The sequence below is a fragment of the Eublepharis macularius genome, chromosome 5 (genome assembly GCF_028583425.1).
Source record: "Eublepharis macularius isolate TG4126 chromosome 5, MPM_Emac_v1.0, whole genome shotgun sequence".
NCBI lineage: Eukaryota > Metazoa > Chordata > Lepidosauria > Squamata > Eublepharidae > Eublepharis > Eublepharis macularius.
Window position 1 is genome coordinate 169589275 of NC_072794.1, and position 13951 is coordinate 169603225.

Sequence of the window (13951 nt, forward strand, 5' to 3'; positions counted from 1 at the left end):
CTTCCCAGCCTGAGAACTCTGGTTTCAGTTACGTGCATGGAGCATGGTAGAAGAGCCACAGACCACCCCAGGAAAACCCAAGTAAACCCCCCAACCCCTGCTGCAAGCCTACGTTCAACGATCCGGCTTTACCAGAAAGAACGCCAGTTGGTTTGAGGCAGGGCTTTTCTACTGGGAAAAGAGGTGGATGGAACTCAGTGGGTTGCCAGTACAGGCGGCAACTGTTGGTGGGAGGTGGTGCCCCTGGTACCACATACGCATGCGCAAAGTGAGTGCACGCACCCAGGACCGCACAATGATGTCACTTTGGGTCAACTGGAACACGTTTTTTTAAAGTTTAAATTGCCCTTGGTGAAAATGGTCACATGGCCGGTGACCCCGCCCCCTGATCTCCAGACAGAGGGGAGTTTAGATTGCCCTCCGCGCTGCCAGCAGTGCAGAGGGCAATCTCAACTCCCCTCTGTCTGGAGATCAGGGGGCGGGGCCACCGGCCATGTGACCATTTTCAAGAGGTGCCGGAACTCCGTTCCACCGAGTTCCAACTGAAAAAAAGCCCTGGTTTGAGGCAACGGCAGCCCCTGAGCAACAAACAACAGCAAGACTGAATAAAGGTACTGGGTACGAGAGGCAATAACTCCAGCAGCAAGCGGGAGATGTGGCAGAGACTGGCCAGCCCAAGACTCTACTTTTACATAAAAGTTCATACAACAGTGAGCAAAATCTCCCTCTACTCTGGGCCAGTGGTAGGTGCCATCTCCCATGAATTCTTCGACTTACACACAAACACACACACACAGCAAGAGACATGACAACAAACACAGGCTCACCTTCAAAATTTCATACATGTAGAACCGAATATCGTAGTCCGTTAACGTTTGGTACAATTGCTGTAGGAGGGGAAACACGACACAATTAGCGGCACGATCGCAGAAGCTCTGCCGGTTCCCAGCCCACTGATGATGGGCTGGGAAAGGCAGTTTGCCGTACGGTGGGTGAAGCAGGAGACTGTGGCCAATAGTGGCTTCCTGGCCGGCGTATCAATGCAACTTGTTAGTTACATTCATTTTACATTTGGAGGGAGGGAGTACAGATGTTTGAAGGTTATGCTAAAAGCAGTGCGTGGAACAGCCCTTTGAACTCTTTTAACATTTATAAGAGTGTCTTCACAACCCAAAGGAATAAGCAATGCTATCCAGTGGAAGTGGCTGACCCAGATAAACTTGAACTGGCTCTTAATTTCCTAGTCTACATACGTTTATGCATTCTCATTCAGTTGCCCAAACGCTGCAGAGTTTGAAGCAGCATAAATGTGTCTAAGAGGCATTCAGTCCGATTCCACCCAAAAACTCTGCTGAAGGCAAGCATTTCTGTCTGCGGAGTGGGATTTCCTCCATCTTTCCCACCCTGCCGCAGCCCAAAACGCACCCCCGTGCTGCACCTGGAAGACACGGGACCCGAAGAGCAGTGGAGAGGGGAGCTGGAAGTCTGCCACAGGAGAGGGAATCAGAGGTGGTTTCCACATGGGGAGGGATTTGGATGCTGGGGGGTGCAGATAAAAAGCCCTGGCAATGGGGCTTCCCCATGGCAAGTAGCCCTGCAGTTCCCCTGCCCCAGTCGTCCGGCAGCAGACATCCCCTTCCCTGAGCCACTGGGGCTTTTGTAATTTTCTTTTAAAAACACTAGAATATTGTTATATTGATATATCATGGTAACAACAGGTACTACAGGTTCTGTGAATTCCCATCTTTCATTTTTTTAAAAGTCTCTAGCCACTTTCCTTGCGATGATACACCTTCCCCCTTATATCTCTGCAAGGGAAGGGGCAAGAGGCTTAATTCTGAAAAACAATGAAAGCTGAGAATTCACAGAACTTGCTATAATGGTATATTGATATAACAATATTCTTCGTCCCAATTTTGTAAAAGATAAAAAGGCCCTCCTGGTGGCAGGGTCAGGGAAAGTGGCTGCTATGGAGGGAATCCAAATATTTGCCATTCAGGCTTTGCTGTGATCTTTCCCAAAAGCAAAGCAGGTTTGAGAAAGATTGGAGAAAAGCCGGAGAAACCCCAGGAGGCACACGAATGTACTACGATGCTGTGGGGAAACAGGAAAAAATACCCCTCAATTTCCTGACAGCATTAAGCCCAAAGTAGATAAACCACGTGGAAACTTCCCTGCTTTTACCATGTTTAATTCACCATTAGGAGCTAAAATGACAAAACTGAGGCTACTGTACTTTGGTCACATCACGAGAAGACAAGATTCTCTGAAAAAGTCAATAATGCTAGGAAAAGTGGAAGGCAGCAGGAAAAGAGGAAGACCTAAAACGAGACGGCTGGACTCAATAAAAGAAGCCACGTCCTCCAGTTTGCAGGATCTGAGCAAGTCTGTTAAAGATAGGATGTTTTGGAGGTCTTTCCTTCATGGGGTCGCCAGAGGTCAGGGGTGACTTGACGGCACATCACACACACAATTTACTGTTAACTTCATGATCACTTCTCCCCCCCCCGCCCCGCCCCGCCCCGCCACCCCGCCGCCAGCCCCAAAGTGTACATGCATGAAGCAGCAGCAAAAACCTCCCCTGGTGGGTCCCAAACTGTACCTTGAAGTCTGTATTGTTTACATGTTCAAAAACCAAGGCTGGAGTCCGAGACTAGAAAAGGGAAACAAAAATGTTCTCACGTCAGTCTTTATACATTGCTTACAGACCCGCCCTAGACCGACATCTATTCCCTTCTTATTCACGACCCTCTTCTGGATATTCAGAGTCCCCCCTACACTCATCTAACTTTTGCTGGACAGATCAACATGAATTTTTTCCAAAAATGTAGGAGCTGAAAAGGTAGGCGAGGAGTTCCTCTGAGTGACGCTAATCTGCTTAAAAAACCTACTCGGACTAAGCAATTCAAATACAGGGCGGAAAAGAAGGAGAACAAGGAGCACGCCCAGGGACTGTATCCCACGATCAACGGGGGCCTGCAATGCCGCCACGTGCTGCATCCTTAGAATGCTAGAAACTCTGCTGCTGCGTTGTTCCATGCAGAGCTCATCAGCATTTGCAACCAAAGGGGAGCGAAGGCACCCTCCCGCTCAGTCTAGCAGAGAGCAATTTGCAAATAATGTCTGCAAACCCCTGTGATTGGTCCATTTATTTATTTATTTGTTCGGTATTTAGCCTGCCCTCCCCGCGAGGCATGTCCCCTGAGGTCAGGACAGCGTGCCTCTCTTTGGAGACCCCACATTTTATGACTACACACAGTAGAGGACGTTCCTTCAGGGGGCATGCAATTAAAAAATACACTCGCCAGGAAATAAATAGAAACCTTTGTTTCAAATGCACTTCCGTATGCTTTGTGCAGAGGATATAGTATACCCAGAAAACCACCCGGGGCAGTGGGACGTGTAAAGGTGCCCCGAGAGATCTGGCCTCGCCACCCTATTGAAAGCCAGCGTAGCATCGTGGTTTTGGATTCGGATCTGGGAGATATGGGACACCTCTTCTAAGCCTAACGCTCCCAAGTCAGAACAAAAAGAGGGAGAAACCTGGACCCTGCTCTGAGATTCTTGGAGGGAATTAAAGTGTTATTAGATGGATCTGTTTATTTATTTCATTCTATTTATATTCGGCCTGCCCGCATCAGCAGGCTCAGGGCGGATTACAATTAGTACACTAATATAAAATACAAATACCTTTAAAACCAATAAAACTCCTTAAATATTTAAAAACACACAACCACCAATACAGCAGCAGATTTTAAAAAGATATATAGCAGCAGATTCCTCCAGGAACCACCACCCAACCACCTCCAGAAATATATGGCAAAGGCTAGGTGGTAGATACCCTTTGTAGGGGCACAGCTATCTGGCCGGCAGGGAGGCCCAGGGCGTCAACCATATGCCTGGCAGAACAGCTCCATCTTACAGGCCCGGTGGAAAGATAGCAAATCCGGCCAGGCCCTGATCTCTTTAGACAGAGCATTCCACCATTTTGGAGCCAGGACCGAAAAGGCCCTGGCTCTGGTCGACGCTAAACAGGCCTCCCTAGGGCCAGGGACCAGTAACAGCTGTTTATCACTGGATCGAAGCATCCTCCGGGACTCATACGGGGAAAGGCGGTCCCGTAGATACGCCGGTCCCAGTCCGCATAGGGCTTTATAGGTTAGTACCAAAACCTTGAATCTGATCCGGCACTCCACCGGATATCAAAAGACAAACCAACTCTCTAAGCATGTCAAAGGAACACAAGGATTGCCTCGGTAAACCAGATGTCTGCTCTGGTACCGTATTTCCGATAGCAGCCAGCCTGGTGGTCTCAGAAAGCTCACAGGCAGAACGGGGCTGCTGCAACTTCACCCCGTGTTCAAATCCTGCACCTGCTGCTCAAGAGGTAGACTCCCTCTGGACAAGGAGGTACCATTTTCCTATCATGGCTCACAGCCACCAACAGGTCACAGATCTATGAAATGCATTTCGTTCTTCAATGTCGGACAACTCTCCCCTCACTTCTCTGGATCAATTCCTCCTCCTCTTCCACTCACCACCGGATCTTTCACTATATCCGCAAGGGTGATGATGTTTGGACCACCTCGCAAGTTCTCCAAGATTTTGATTTCACGCTTGATTTTCTTCTTTTTCACAGGCTGACAAAAGGAGAGGGAAGGTTACAGAGAGTGGCATTCCAAGTTTAAGGAAAACAGCCAGGAATACTGCAGTTTATGAGTGCAACTACAAACGGTGATTGTTACCAGTTTGTTTTACTGATTATTTTACTCTAAATAACAGAGGGAGGTTACAGGAGTAGTTGTGCTATTTTGAATTTTAAACTGTGAAAGAGGGCCCATTTTGTGGCTAAAAGGTGAGTTAAATGTTCAAGGGACTGTGATGCTGGACAGCGAAATACTTTATCTATCCCTCTGCCAATCTCCCTCCCTCCCTCCCCGCAAAAGCCCAGAATCCAGACTTCACTTTTTCTGGAGGGTACACTTCTGGCCAGTAGCCATCGATAAAGCTGTCCTTGGCGTAGTCATCCATCTCCTTTTACAGCCCTGGGGCCCAGCAGCCTTTGAAACATACTGTGACTCCCACATGTACTTTGAGTTTCTTGTATCAGCAGATTGTTCCTTGCGCTCAAGGTAAGCACGGTGGGCTAGGAGAATGAATCTCCAGGATCCAACCTGTTAGCCTTGTTTCTTCAATCAGCTGCGTTACAACTGGCTGCAATTCAGACAACCATGTACCCAAGGTTAGTTTTGGGTGAGTAGCAATATTGGTCAGCAGAAGAAAAGCAGGGTTCAAGTCCAGTGGCACCTTAGAGACCAACAAAGCTGGTTGCACCCCCAAAAAGTTTTTCAGAGTGTAAGCTTTCAAGAGTTTTTCAGAGTGTAAGCTCAAGACTTAGCGCTCTCGGCTTCCTTCTTCTCTGAAAAAGGCAGCTCTGACTCTCGAAAGCTTACACTCTGAAAATCTGGTTGGCCTCGAAAGTGCCACTGGACTCAAATCCTGACGTACCCAAGGGATTCAGGTTTCTTGAAAAGCAGTGCCTCCCGTCACAGCAAGCTCCTTTGGAAAACGGAGCAAAGATCCAAAAAACATTGTGACTTGGTGTTAGCAGCTTGCTGTTCCAGGAAAGCAAGTTAAAAATCCCAACGGGAGATAACTTCATGTTCAAATAAAAGGTCTTAACTTCAGCCACAAATGCCCATTGTATTGGGGGGGGGGGGAATCCCACTACACGTGCCTCAAAGCTCTTTGGACCTGTTTGAACTATGAACCACGAGTCCTTCTCTAACTCCGGAGCCCAAATAGTTTAAAGCTTCCTTGGTCACCGTCCATCCCATGATTTTACTGCCACACACTTCCTAAGATGGCCAGTCACCTTCACAGTTGCCGCATGAGGCCTCATCACAAACATTCACTTGGGGTGGGGCTTGCCTGATACAGCTCTTTTATCTGGAGGATACTAAGCCAGGCCACCAGCTACACCATCTGGCTTCACATGGGTAGAACCAAAACTTGATAAAGTAGTAAAGCCATACCCTCCCTACTCGCGCTGCCCTACCCATCTGTGACTAGCTGCCTGCAATCTTTACTGCCCAGACTCTGCCCCGCCCCCCAAATTCTCCATATGAAATCAGTCTTGGTAGTGCACGCTGATGATTGAACTGCTAAAGCTTTCCCAGATAGTCTCCAAGGCAAGTTATGCCCCCCCCTCCACCCACCCCCATTTATTCCACTGCTCTTGCGATTCTTTCTGAAGTTTAACCCAAGCCTCTTGCAGTTTAAATTGTTGTTTCTGCCTCGTTTACAATTAAAACAGTGGAAATTAGTCTCCCCGCCCTGTCTCCACCACCCTGGATCCTGTCCGAAGCTAGTGACGTTCTTCACGAATACAACTCAAGAGACTGGGAATCACCTCTCTAGGGCAATGCGAGGATACGTTGCTAAAGACCTTTTAAAAACAGACCTGCAGCTAAGAAAGCAACTTAAAACCCTGTAGCACAGTTTAATTCTCAGAAGAAGAGAGCAGCTCGCCAACGTTAAGCAAGTCCACTGCTTCTAATGAGGAAATGGAACGGTGTTTTACAGAAGTTTTTTGTCTTTCGGCTATCAAGTCGTAGCGAACTTACGGAGAGCCCATAGGAGTTTCAAGGCAAGGGATGTTCAGAGCTGGTTTGCCATAGCTTGCCTCTTTAGCAACCTTAGAATTTCTTGGTGGTCTCCCATCTAAGTACTAACCAGGGCTGACCCTGCTTAGCTTTCGAGATTGAGCAGGCCTAGGCTATCCGGGTCAGGGTAAAGTTACAGAACTTAGAGGACTCCACAAAAGTCAGAAAAATCCCTTTAACTGGTGGTCATAAACACATCCAACTGCCTTAGACTGAATCAGACATTTGGTTCATCAAGGTCAGTACAGTCTACTCGGACTGGCAGTGGCTCTCCAGGGTCTCAGACAGAGGCCCTTCGCATCATCAGCTACCTGACACTTAACTGGAGATATTGGGGACTGAACCTTGGATACGGCATGCAGTACAGATGCTCTACCCCTGCGCCACACCCCTTCCCCACAGCGTCACCGTTATGCCGCAGAATGGAAAGGTCATGATGTGTCTTGTTTAAAGAAATTTTAATTCGGAAGGGAAAAGAGCACCACAACTTAAGGGGCAGGAAGTGCGGGATGCACACAGCAAGAATATTCTACTGAATAAATCTGTCTTTCAAAGGGCGCAGAAGGATTTTGACTGCAGGAGAACAAAGGAAGGAGCATTGGGATGACACAGTATTCACTCAAGAGGAAGATGACTCTGAATGTAAGATGACTCCCTTAAAAAATGTTATACACACAGACAAAGAATTATTATTGGACAAAACTGTATGTGAATGTAAGATTATGCCTCTTTTTTCAGATGGCATACCTGCGAAAAAATCCGGTCTTGCACTCAAGAAAGTACCGTAATTGAAATGATACTCTGCGCATGCTCAGCTATGGTCAAGTAGACACAGAGCCACCAATTATGGTCGCCAGGTGTCTGGTTTTGGCCCAGACAGTCTGGTATTTTGGGGGACTGTCCGGGAAAACAGTCCCCCAAATACCAGACATCTGACCCAGGCCTGGCCCTTCCCCTCCCCCATCGGTTGCTCAGCCTGGCTGTCCAGCCTCCTGCGGCTGTGTGGCGCTACCGTTGGGCCAGGAAAGTGGCTTGCCACTCCAAGCACATGGGCAGCCTCCTACGGTGGAGCACCACCGCCCAGGAGCAGCCAGCCAGCCCAGACACCCAGGCAGCCTCCTGTGGTGGCGCAGTGGCACGCAGGAGCGGCCAGCCAGTCTAGACTGGGCCCTACGCCCAGCCGGGCTCCTGTGGTGGCGTGGAGCCGCCCAGAAGCAGCCAAGCAGGCTGAGCACCAGCCGGTTTCCTGTGGCATCATAGCATCACCTAGAAGCGGCCAGCCAGCCTGGGCGCCCGGGGAAGCCTCCTCTGGCTGCATGGGGCCACCCAGGAGTGGTGCCCAGTGCAGGGGGGGGGGACAGAATGACGTCACTTCCTACAGTGATGTCATCAAGCTGTCCAAGAGCGTGCAAAATGTAAGTCCCCCCCCCATACACTGCCTCTCCCTGGGGTCCAGTGTTAGGCTGGACCCCATCTGGCAACCTGCCTGCAGTGGTGATGAAGAACTCATGTGCTAAGGGATTAATTCTATGACCAAACCCTCTAAAGGCTTCTGACTGCAGCACCGAAATGTGTCATCCCAGGCCAATCCTCTGAAATGTTATCTTCTGCCTTCAAAACTTAAAACGTCAAAAGACTGGCATGTTGACTCTTGTAAGATCCCGTCCCCCAGTCGAAACCATTTTTGGTTTAAGACTCGCTTCTCACTTCTAAGAAGTGACAGAAATTTCCCTCCACGCACCAGGAAACTGTAGGCTCACCTTCAGGATTTTAACAACTACTTTTTCGTTATTCGTGATGTTGATGGCTTCGAAGACTTCACTGTATTTGCCTCGGCCCAGTTTCCGGACTAGCTGGTAATCGTCTTGATTTCTGTAAAACCAACGTCAAGAGAGGATATTATGCTGAGCAGAAGATGTACACGAGAATTACGCACCGAGAGAGCCCAAATGAGTCACCAAAACATACGAACGGTGTTTGTGTGCATGTGTGGGGGGTCCCACTGAACATTTCTGCTACCAACGGCACCTTTTTTTGGCACAAAGAGCCTACTCCCCTAATGCAATTGAACGCGTGTGTTGTGCCAATATAAAAAGCTTATTCAAATGAATGAATTGGATTGTGATAATATGCCCTGCTAACGATGGGTCCTTCCCCCAGCACAAGAAGTCTTCAGTGTATGAACGAGGCTCTTTCGCTAGAAGAGCCACTTGGCTGAGTGGAATCTCCTTGCAGAAACTGCCACCAATAGTGGAACAGATTTCTGTGACCCGACCCACCAACCAGCCTTCATTCAGAGCAAGCTATGCAAATTGATACACTTATGCATAATACAGCAACAGACACAAGGTGATATTTGTACCTGTATTTATTACCACTGATTGGATCTCATTAGCATGGATATGTTTTGTATAGTATTGTAATAAGCCTAACTGTGTTTATACATTTCTGCAAATTAAAAAGCAATTTGTAAAACGCCTTCGAGGCAAGCTCTGATCTGAATTGACTGTTACAAAAGAGAAAGGGATATGAATATAGATGAATGGAAAAAAAATAAGGGGGGGTTGGCTGCAAACATGCAGACCGCATAAATGCTACCAGTGGAGGTTTTATTAACAGACACAGCTTGCATGCCGCAGAAACCTCACTTTTAAAAAACTGAGTATCTGAATTCTACGCAAGTGTTCAGAACCTGACAGAACTGTATTATTATTATTATTATTATTATTATTATTATTATTATTATTATTATTATATTATTATTATTATTATTATAAACCAATCATCCTCAGGGGCTCTGGGCGGTGAACAAGTTAAAATCAATAAAAACAAGAAAACAACAATTCTAAAATCAACATACAATAAACAATAATGAAATAAATTAACCAGATACATTAAGGTGCAAAGGTGGGTACGGTATAAAACCGTAAACACAGCGGTGCACAAGAAACTGTTCAAGGAGAGGCAGAAAATGGATCAGTCCTTTGTGACTCTTTTTATTTTCTTGCAAGCACCATTTCTCTGCAATTTGCAAAAGCAGCTGGTTTGGACTGGCTTCCCGTTCCAAAGGATCTGGGCCTCACCAACTACTGCCTGGGCAGCCTCAGGCGGAACAGGAGGTGCTCCGCCTCCCACTCCTTCTCACATCCTGTTCCACCATAGCGCCTGCCTTGGGTGTTCGAAATAATTTCCTGGGGAGCCACCTAAAAGCGCGTAGGAGGAGGGAGGCCCGTAATGGCCTCTTCTGCAACAATTTCTCTGAACCCTTCCAATGTTTTTTGGCTGCTTCCCGAGGACATCACGCTGAAAGAATGGACAATCCTAATTCTTCCACAGTAACCAAATGGCCATTGTATCCTTGCCTCTCCTGCAGTAGTCCCCTGCTGCCAAAATTTTGCCTGTAAACTCCATGGGGGAAACCATGGACTTTGTCATTTGAAGTCACCATCCATTTAACCCAAGTCAGACTATCACTCCATTCAAACTCCTAAACTGACCTCCTAAACTGGGACACACACACACACACACACACACCGGGAGGGTCACAGAAAACCTCCCGCTGGTTTGCAAACCCCTAATTCTTTTTCAATTTCAAGGTTTTGGTACTAAGCTACAAAGCCCTATGTGGACTGGGACCTGTGTGTCTTAGAGACCGCCTCTCCCCATATGTGCCCCAGAGGACACTTCGATCTAGTGATAAACAGCTATTAATGGTCCCTGGCCCCAAGGAGGCCCCCCTAGCATCAACTAGAGCCAGGGCCTTTTCGGTCCTGGCTCCAACCTGGTGGAACGCTCTGTCTAATGAGACCAGGGCCCAGCACGATCTGTTATCGTTCCGCCGGGCCTATAAGATGGAGCCGTTCCACCAGGCGTATGATTGATGTTGGGTAGGGCCCCTGCCAGCCGAATAGGGTAGAACGGGGCCCTCCCGATCAGAACATCCACCCCTAAAAGAAATTTTTTCTTTTACATTATCTTTAGTGACGGTTGGAAATGGATTAAACGAATCATTTTTGTACTTGTACTTTGCACTTGTATTTTTAAATTTTTATATTGAATTTATTGTGTTTTAACTGCAAAATTTAATGTGCATAAATGTAATCCGCCCTGAGCCTGCCAGTGTGCGGAGGGCAGAATAGAAATTGAAATAAGTAAAAAATAAAGTGTTGACCGTTTTAGAAAGAGACAGCAAGGACATCACATCTCCTGCTGCTCTTGGAACGCACGGGAAGAGGAACAGCAACAGCACAGCCTTTTCCCATGGCTCTGGCCTTTGTCTTGTTCCTCACTATGGCGCATGGCTTGCGCATCCCAGTCCCAGCTGTCTAGCTGCTAGCCTGGACATTGCTGAAGTCATGACCCCGCCATGTGACTCTGGCGCCATGTCTGTATCTCCCATGCTTGCAAGCCAAGTGGATCCCAATGAAAATAAAAACCACTCATGTTGACTGAAAGCAGTATTTCAAATTCTCTCAAACAAACGTCCTTCCTAGGATCCTAAACTATCTGAGAATCCAAGGAGCCGGGAACTTTTTGTATGGAAAATACAATTAAACTATGGCCCTTCCCTTTAAACTTTTCCAGGGCTCTTGACTCAGTAGCCCCAAAACTACCCAAGGCAGTCCTTTGGCTGAATATTTTGACAAGTGTATCTCACAAGAACCTGCATGACAGCAGACAAGAGGATGGACAGTGCTAGACACGCACAGAATTATTATTTCTTGAGAAAATGCATACACTACTTACCAAGAAATGACAAGGGTGCACAAAATAAAATATAAAATTTAAAAAAATTAAAATAATCAACAACAGTAATTAAAAACAAGCCATTCAAACTTGCTGAGGCATTAAACAGCCTTAAAAGTTATTATAAAACAGTCCTCAGGCTAGATGCAGACCATAAAATGCACCTTCAAAGGCGCTTAGTTAAAAGCCTAAGAAAAATTAATATATTGGCCTGATGCCTAAAACACAGTACGGAAGACACCCAGCATGCCTCAAGGGAGAGGGTGCTCCAAAAGATATTGCAAATATCATGGGAACCAGAATGCTGTTAAACAAGATTCTGAACTCATAGAAGCCACCAGTGGGAGGCAACGTGAGTCACTCAAAACCAAATAAAGTCCATCCTTGGCCATTAAACTAACAGACGCTTACCCCCATTCAACAACGTGCGATTCATAATCCCAGTATTCGCGGGGTCTGTGCGTATTTACATCTGTGTAAACTCTGGCCCTGCTTGGCACAGGTCCTGACATGTCGGACAGGTTGGCAGGCCAAGCTAGGTGAAGGATCCGACTTCTGTGTTGCTTTCAACGTCAATGCAAAACACGAGGGTGGGCCTTAAACCTCGGAATTTTCCAGCTGCAAAAAAAGAGAGGGAACGTTAAGAGGAGAATACAAAGCCTAAACCAATTAACAAGTCAGACCCTGTACCAAAAAAAGACAAGAAAAGGAAAAGATGGATGTGCCGTGGTGGCAGAGCTCTTTCTCAAAAGTAAATTTAGTTCGTATGCCTCTTGATACCAATAGTAGCACTTTCGAGCACTTTGCTCATCTGTTTGAGACCTATGGACTTTTTCACCAGCCAGAGCAAAGTGAGCTTGTTTGCATTACTCAAAAGACGCTTCTGACTGGAGATGGACTTTATGGATCTGTTCCATCTATAGCGGAGCAAAGAGCCACCATAAAAGGATCTGTCCACTAGAGACAAGCGTCAACATAAGCAGAATGGATTCAAAGGATCCAGCCCCTTGTACGATTCTAACATCACCTCTCTCTCTCTCACAGAGCATTTTTGAAGGAGTGGCCAAAAGGGATTTCCCAGAAAACCAAACACTGGAATTACACTCACTGCTGTTAACACAAATCGCACCCTTTAGGAACGTTTTGCAATGCACATAGTGTTGCGTGTTTGCAACTTCTTTGCGTAACATTTGTCTCTGGCTTTCAAAGTAATTTTATAAAAGTACAGGATCATTTGACAAACCTTAACTTATTTGCTGCATCTGCACAAGTTAAACTCCACACAATTACTGCTTTTCCTGTTGAAGTGCGCCGCCCTAGAAAGGCATATGAGTTTCTCTGCAAGCTTTACTCTATAATTGCACGCTCTCTGTTTCGGAGCAAACTGCACCGCATGTAAGCCTATGAAGCCACTGTCACAGAAATATGGATTAGAGAACATTATACTTAGCGATATACATGTATTCTAGAGAGCTCTGTATGAACATTACTGTACGTTTTTTCGAGCATGTTGTATAACTACACAGGTGCTCCTTCATCTTTGACAGCCAATTAAAAATAGTGGACAGTATCAAATAAGTATTCTCTAATTGTTAGAATGGATCAATAACGATCTGCTCTCAATGATGATCTCATCTTTACTGATTTGCATCTCTTATTTTGCAGCTGGTGTCACTTCTTGGCTTGAAAATATGAATAAATCTCAAACCAATCAGATCAGAGTTTTGGCTGAAAGAACTCTCATGACGATCGAGGTGAGAAATTTACTTCTGTAATGTGTGTTATGGGAACTTCAATACAGTTCATAGTAAATCTGATTTAAATTTAGATCTGAGAAACGTTAGGAGACTTATTCTTGTTGCCTTTATAATAATAATGCGATAGTGCATCCCTAGCAGAGATAAGAGGTAAGTACTAGGGATGTGCGTTTCGGCATTCAGAATGCCGAAAGAATGCCGAAACAAAAGTGTTTCGGCTTCTTTCGGGGAATGCCGAAACGTTTCGGGGAATGCCGAAACGTTTCGGGTAGCCGAAAGAAAAAAGCCGAAACGTTTCGGGATTCTTTCGGCTTTCTTTCGGCTTTTCTATGGGAAAATGCCTCCGTCTTCCAGGACGTCTGGAGGAGGCATTTTCCCACCGAATAAGCCCAACATTGGTGGGGACCTTCCTCTAACCCTTCTCTAACAACCACCCAAGTTTCAGACAGATTGGACTTTGGGGGGCCATGTTATGGCCCCCCAAAGCAGGTCCCCCCATCCTCCCATAAGAAAGCGAAGGAGCAGCATATTGTTAGCATGCTGCTGCTGATCTTTCTTCATTATTTCCTATGGGGAAAAAATGAAGAGGCAGGCTTCCTTTGCCAGGGGTGGCATTTTGCATGCAAAATGCCCCCCAGCCCTCAGGGGCCCTTCTCCCACCCCTCCTCCCACCCCCCACCAAGGCTCAGCCTGCTCCCACTTGGGGGGGCCATTTCATGGCCTCCCCAAGTAGGTGCTCTAATCTCTACCACTGACAGCTGGGGGAGGCTTGTGTTGCCAGGG

The 13951-nt window shown here is 46.7% G+C and overlaps 1 protein-coding gene across 2 annotated transcripts in view; it reads right to left on the reverse strand.

Moving 5' to 3' along the window:
* The window catches only part of CSNK2A1 (casein kinase 2 alpha 1), a 62520-nt gene that overhangs the window by 14352 nt on the left and 34217 nt on the right, over positions 1 to 13951 (reverse strand). For both annotated transcript variants that reach the window (XM_054981255.1, XM_054981256.1), the window contains exons 2-6: positions 11823 to 12029; positions 8426 to 8537; positions 4539 to 4640; positions 2603 to 2653; positions 828 to 887 (exon numbers count right to left, since the gene is read on the reverse strand). In XM_054981255.1, coding sequence (XP_054837230.1) covers positions 828 to 887; positions 2603 to 2653; positions 4539 to 4640; positions 8426 to 8537; positions 11823 to 11923 — 426 coding nt within the window. In that variant the 5' untranslated portion in view covers positions 11924 to 12029. The remainder of the gene's footprint in view (positions 1 to 827; positions 888 to 2602; positions 2654 to 4538; positions 4641 to 8425; positions 8538 to 11822; positions 12030 to 13951) is intronic.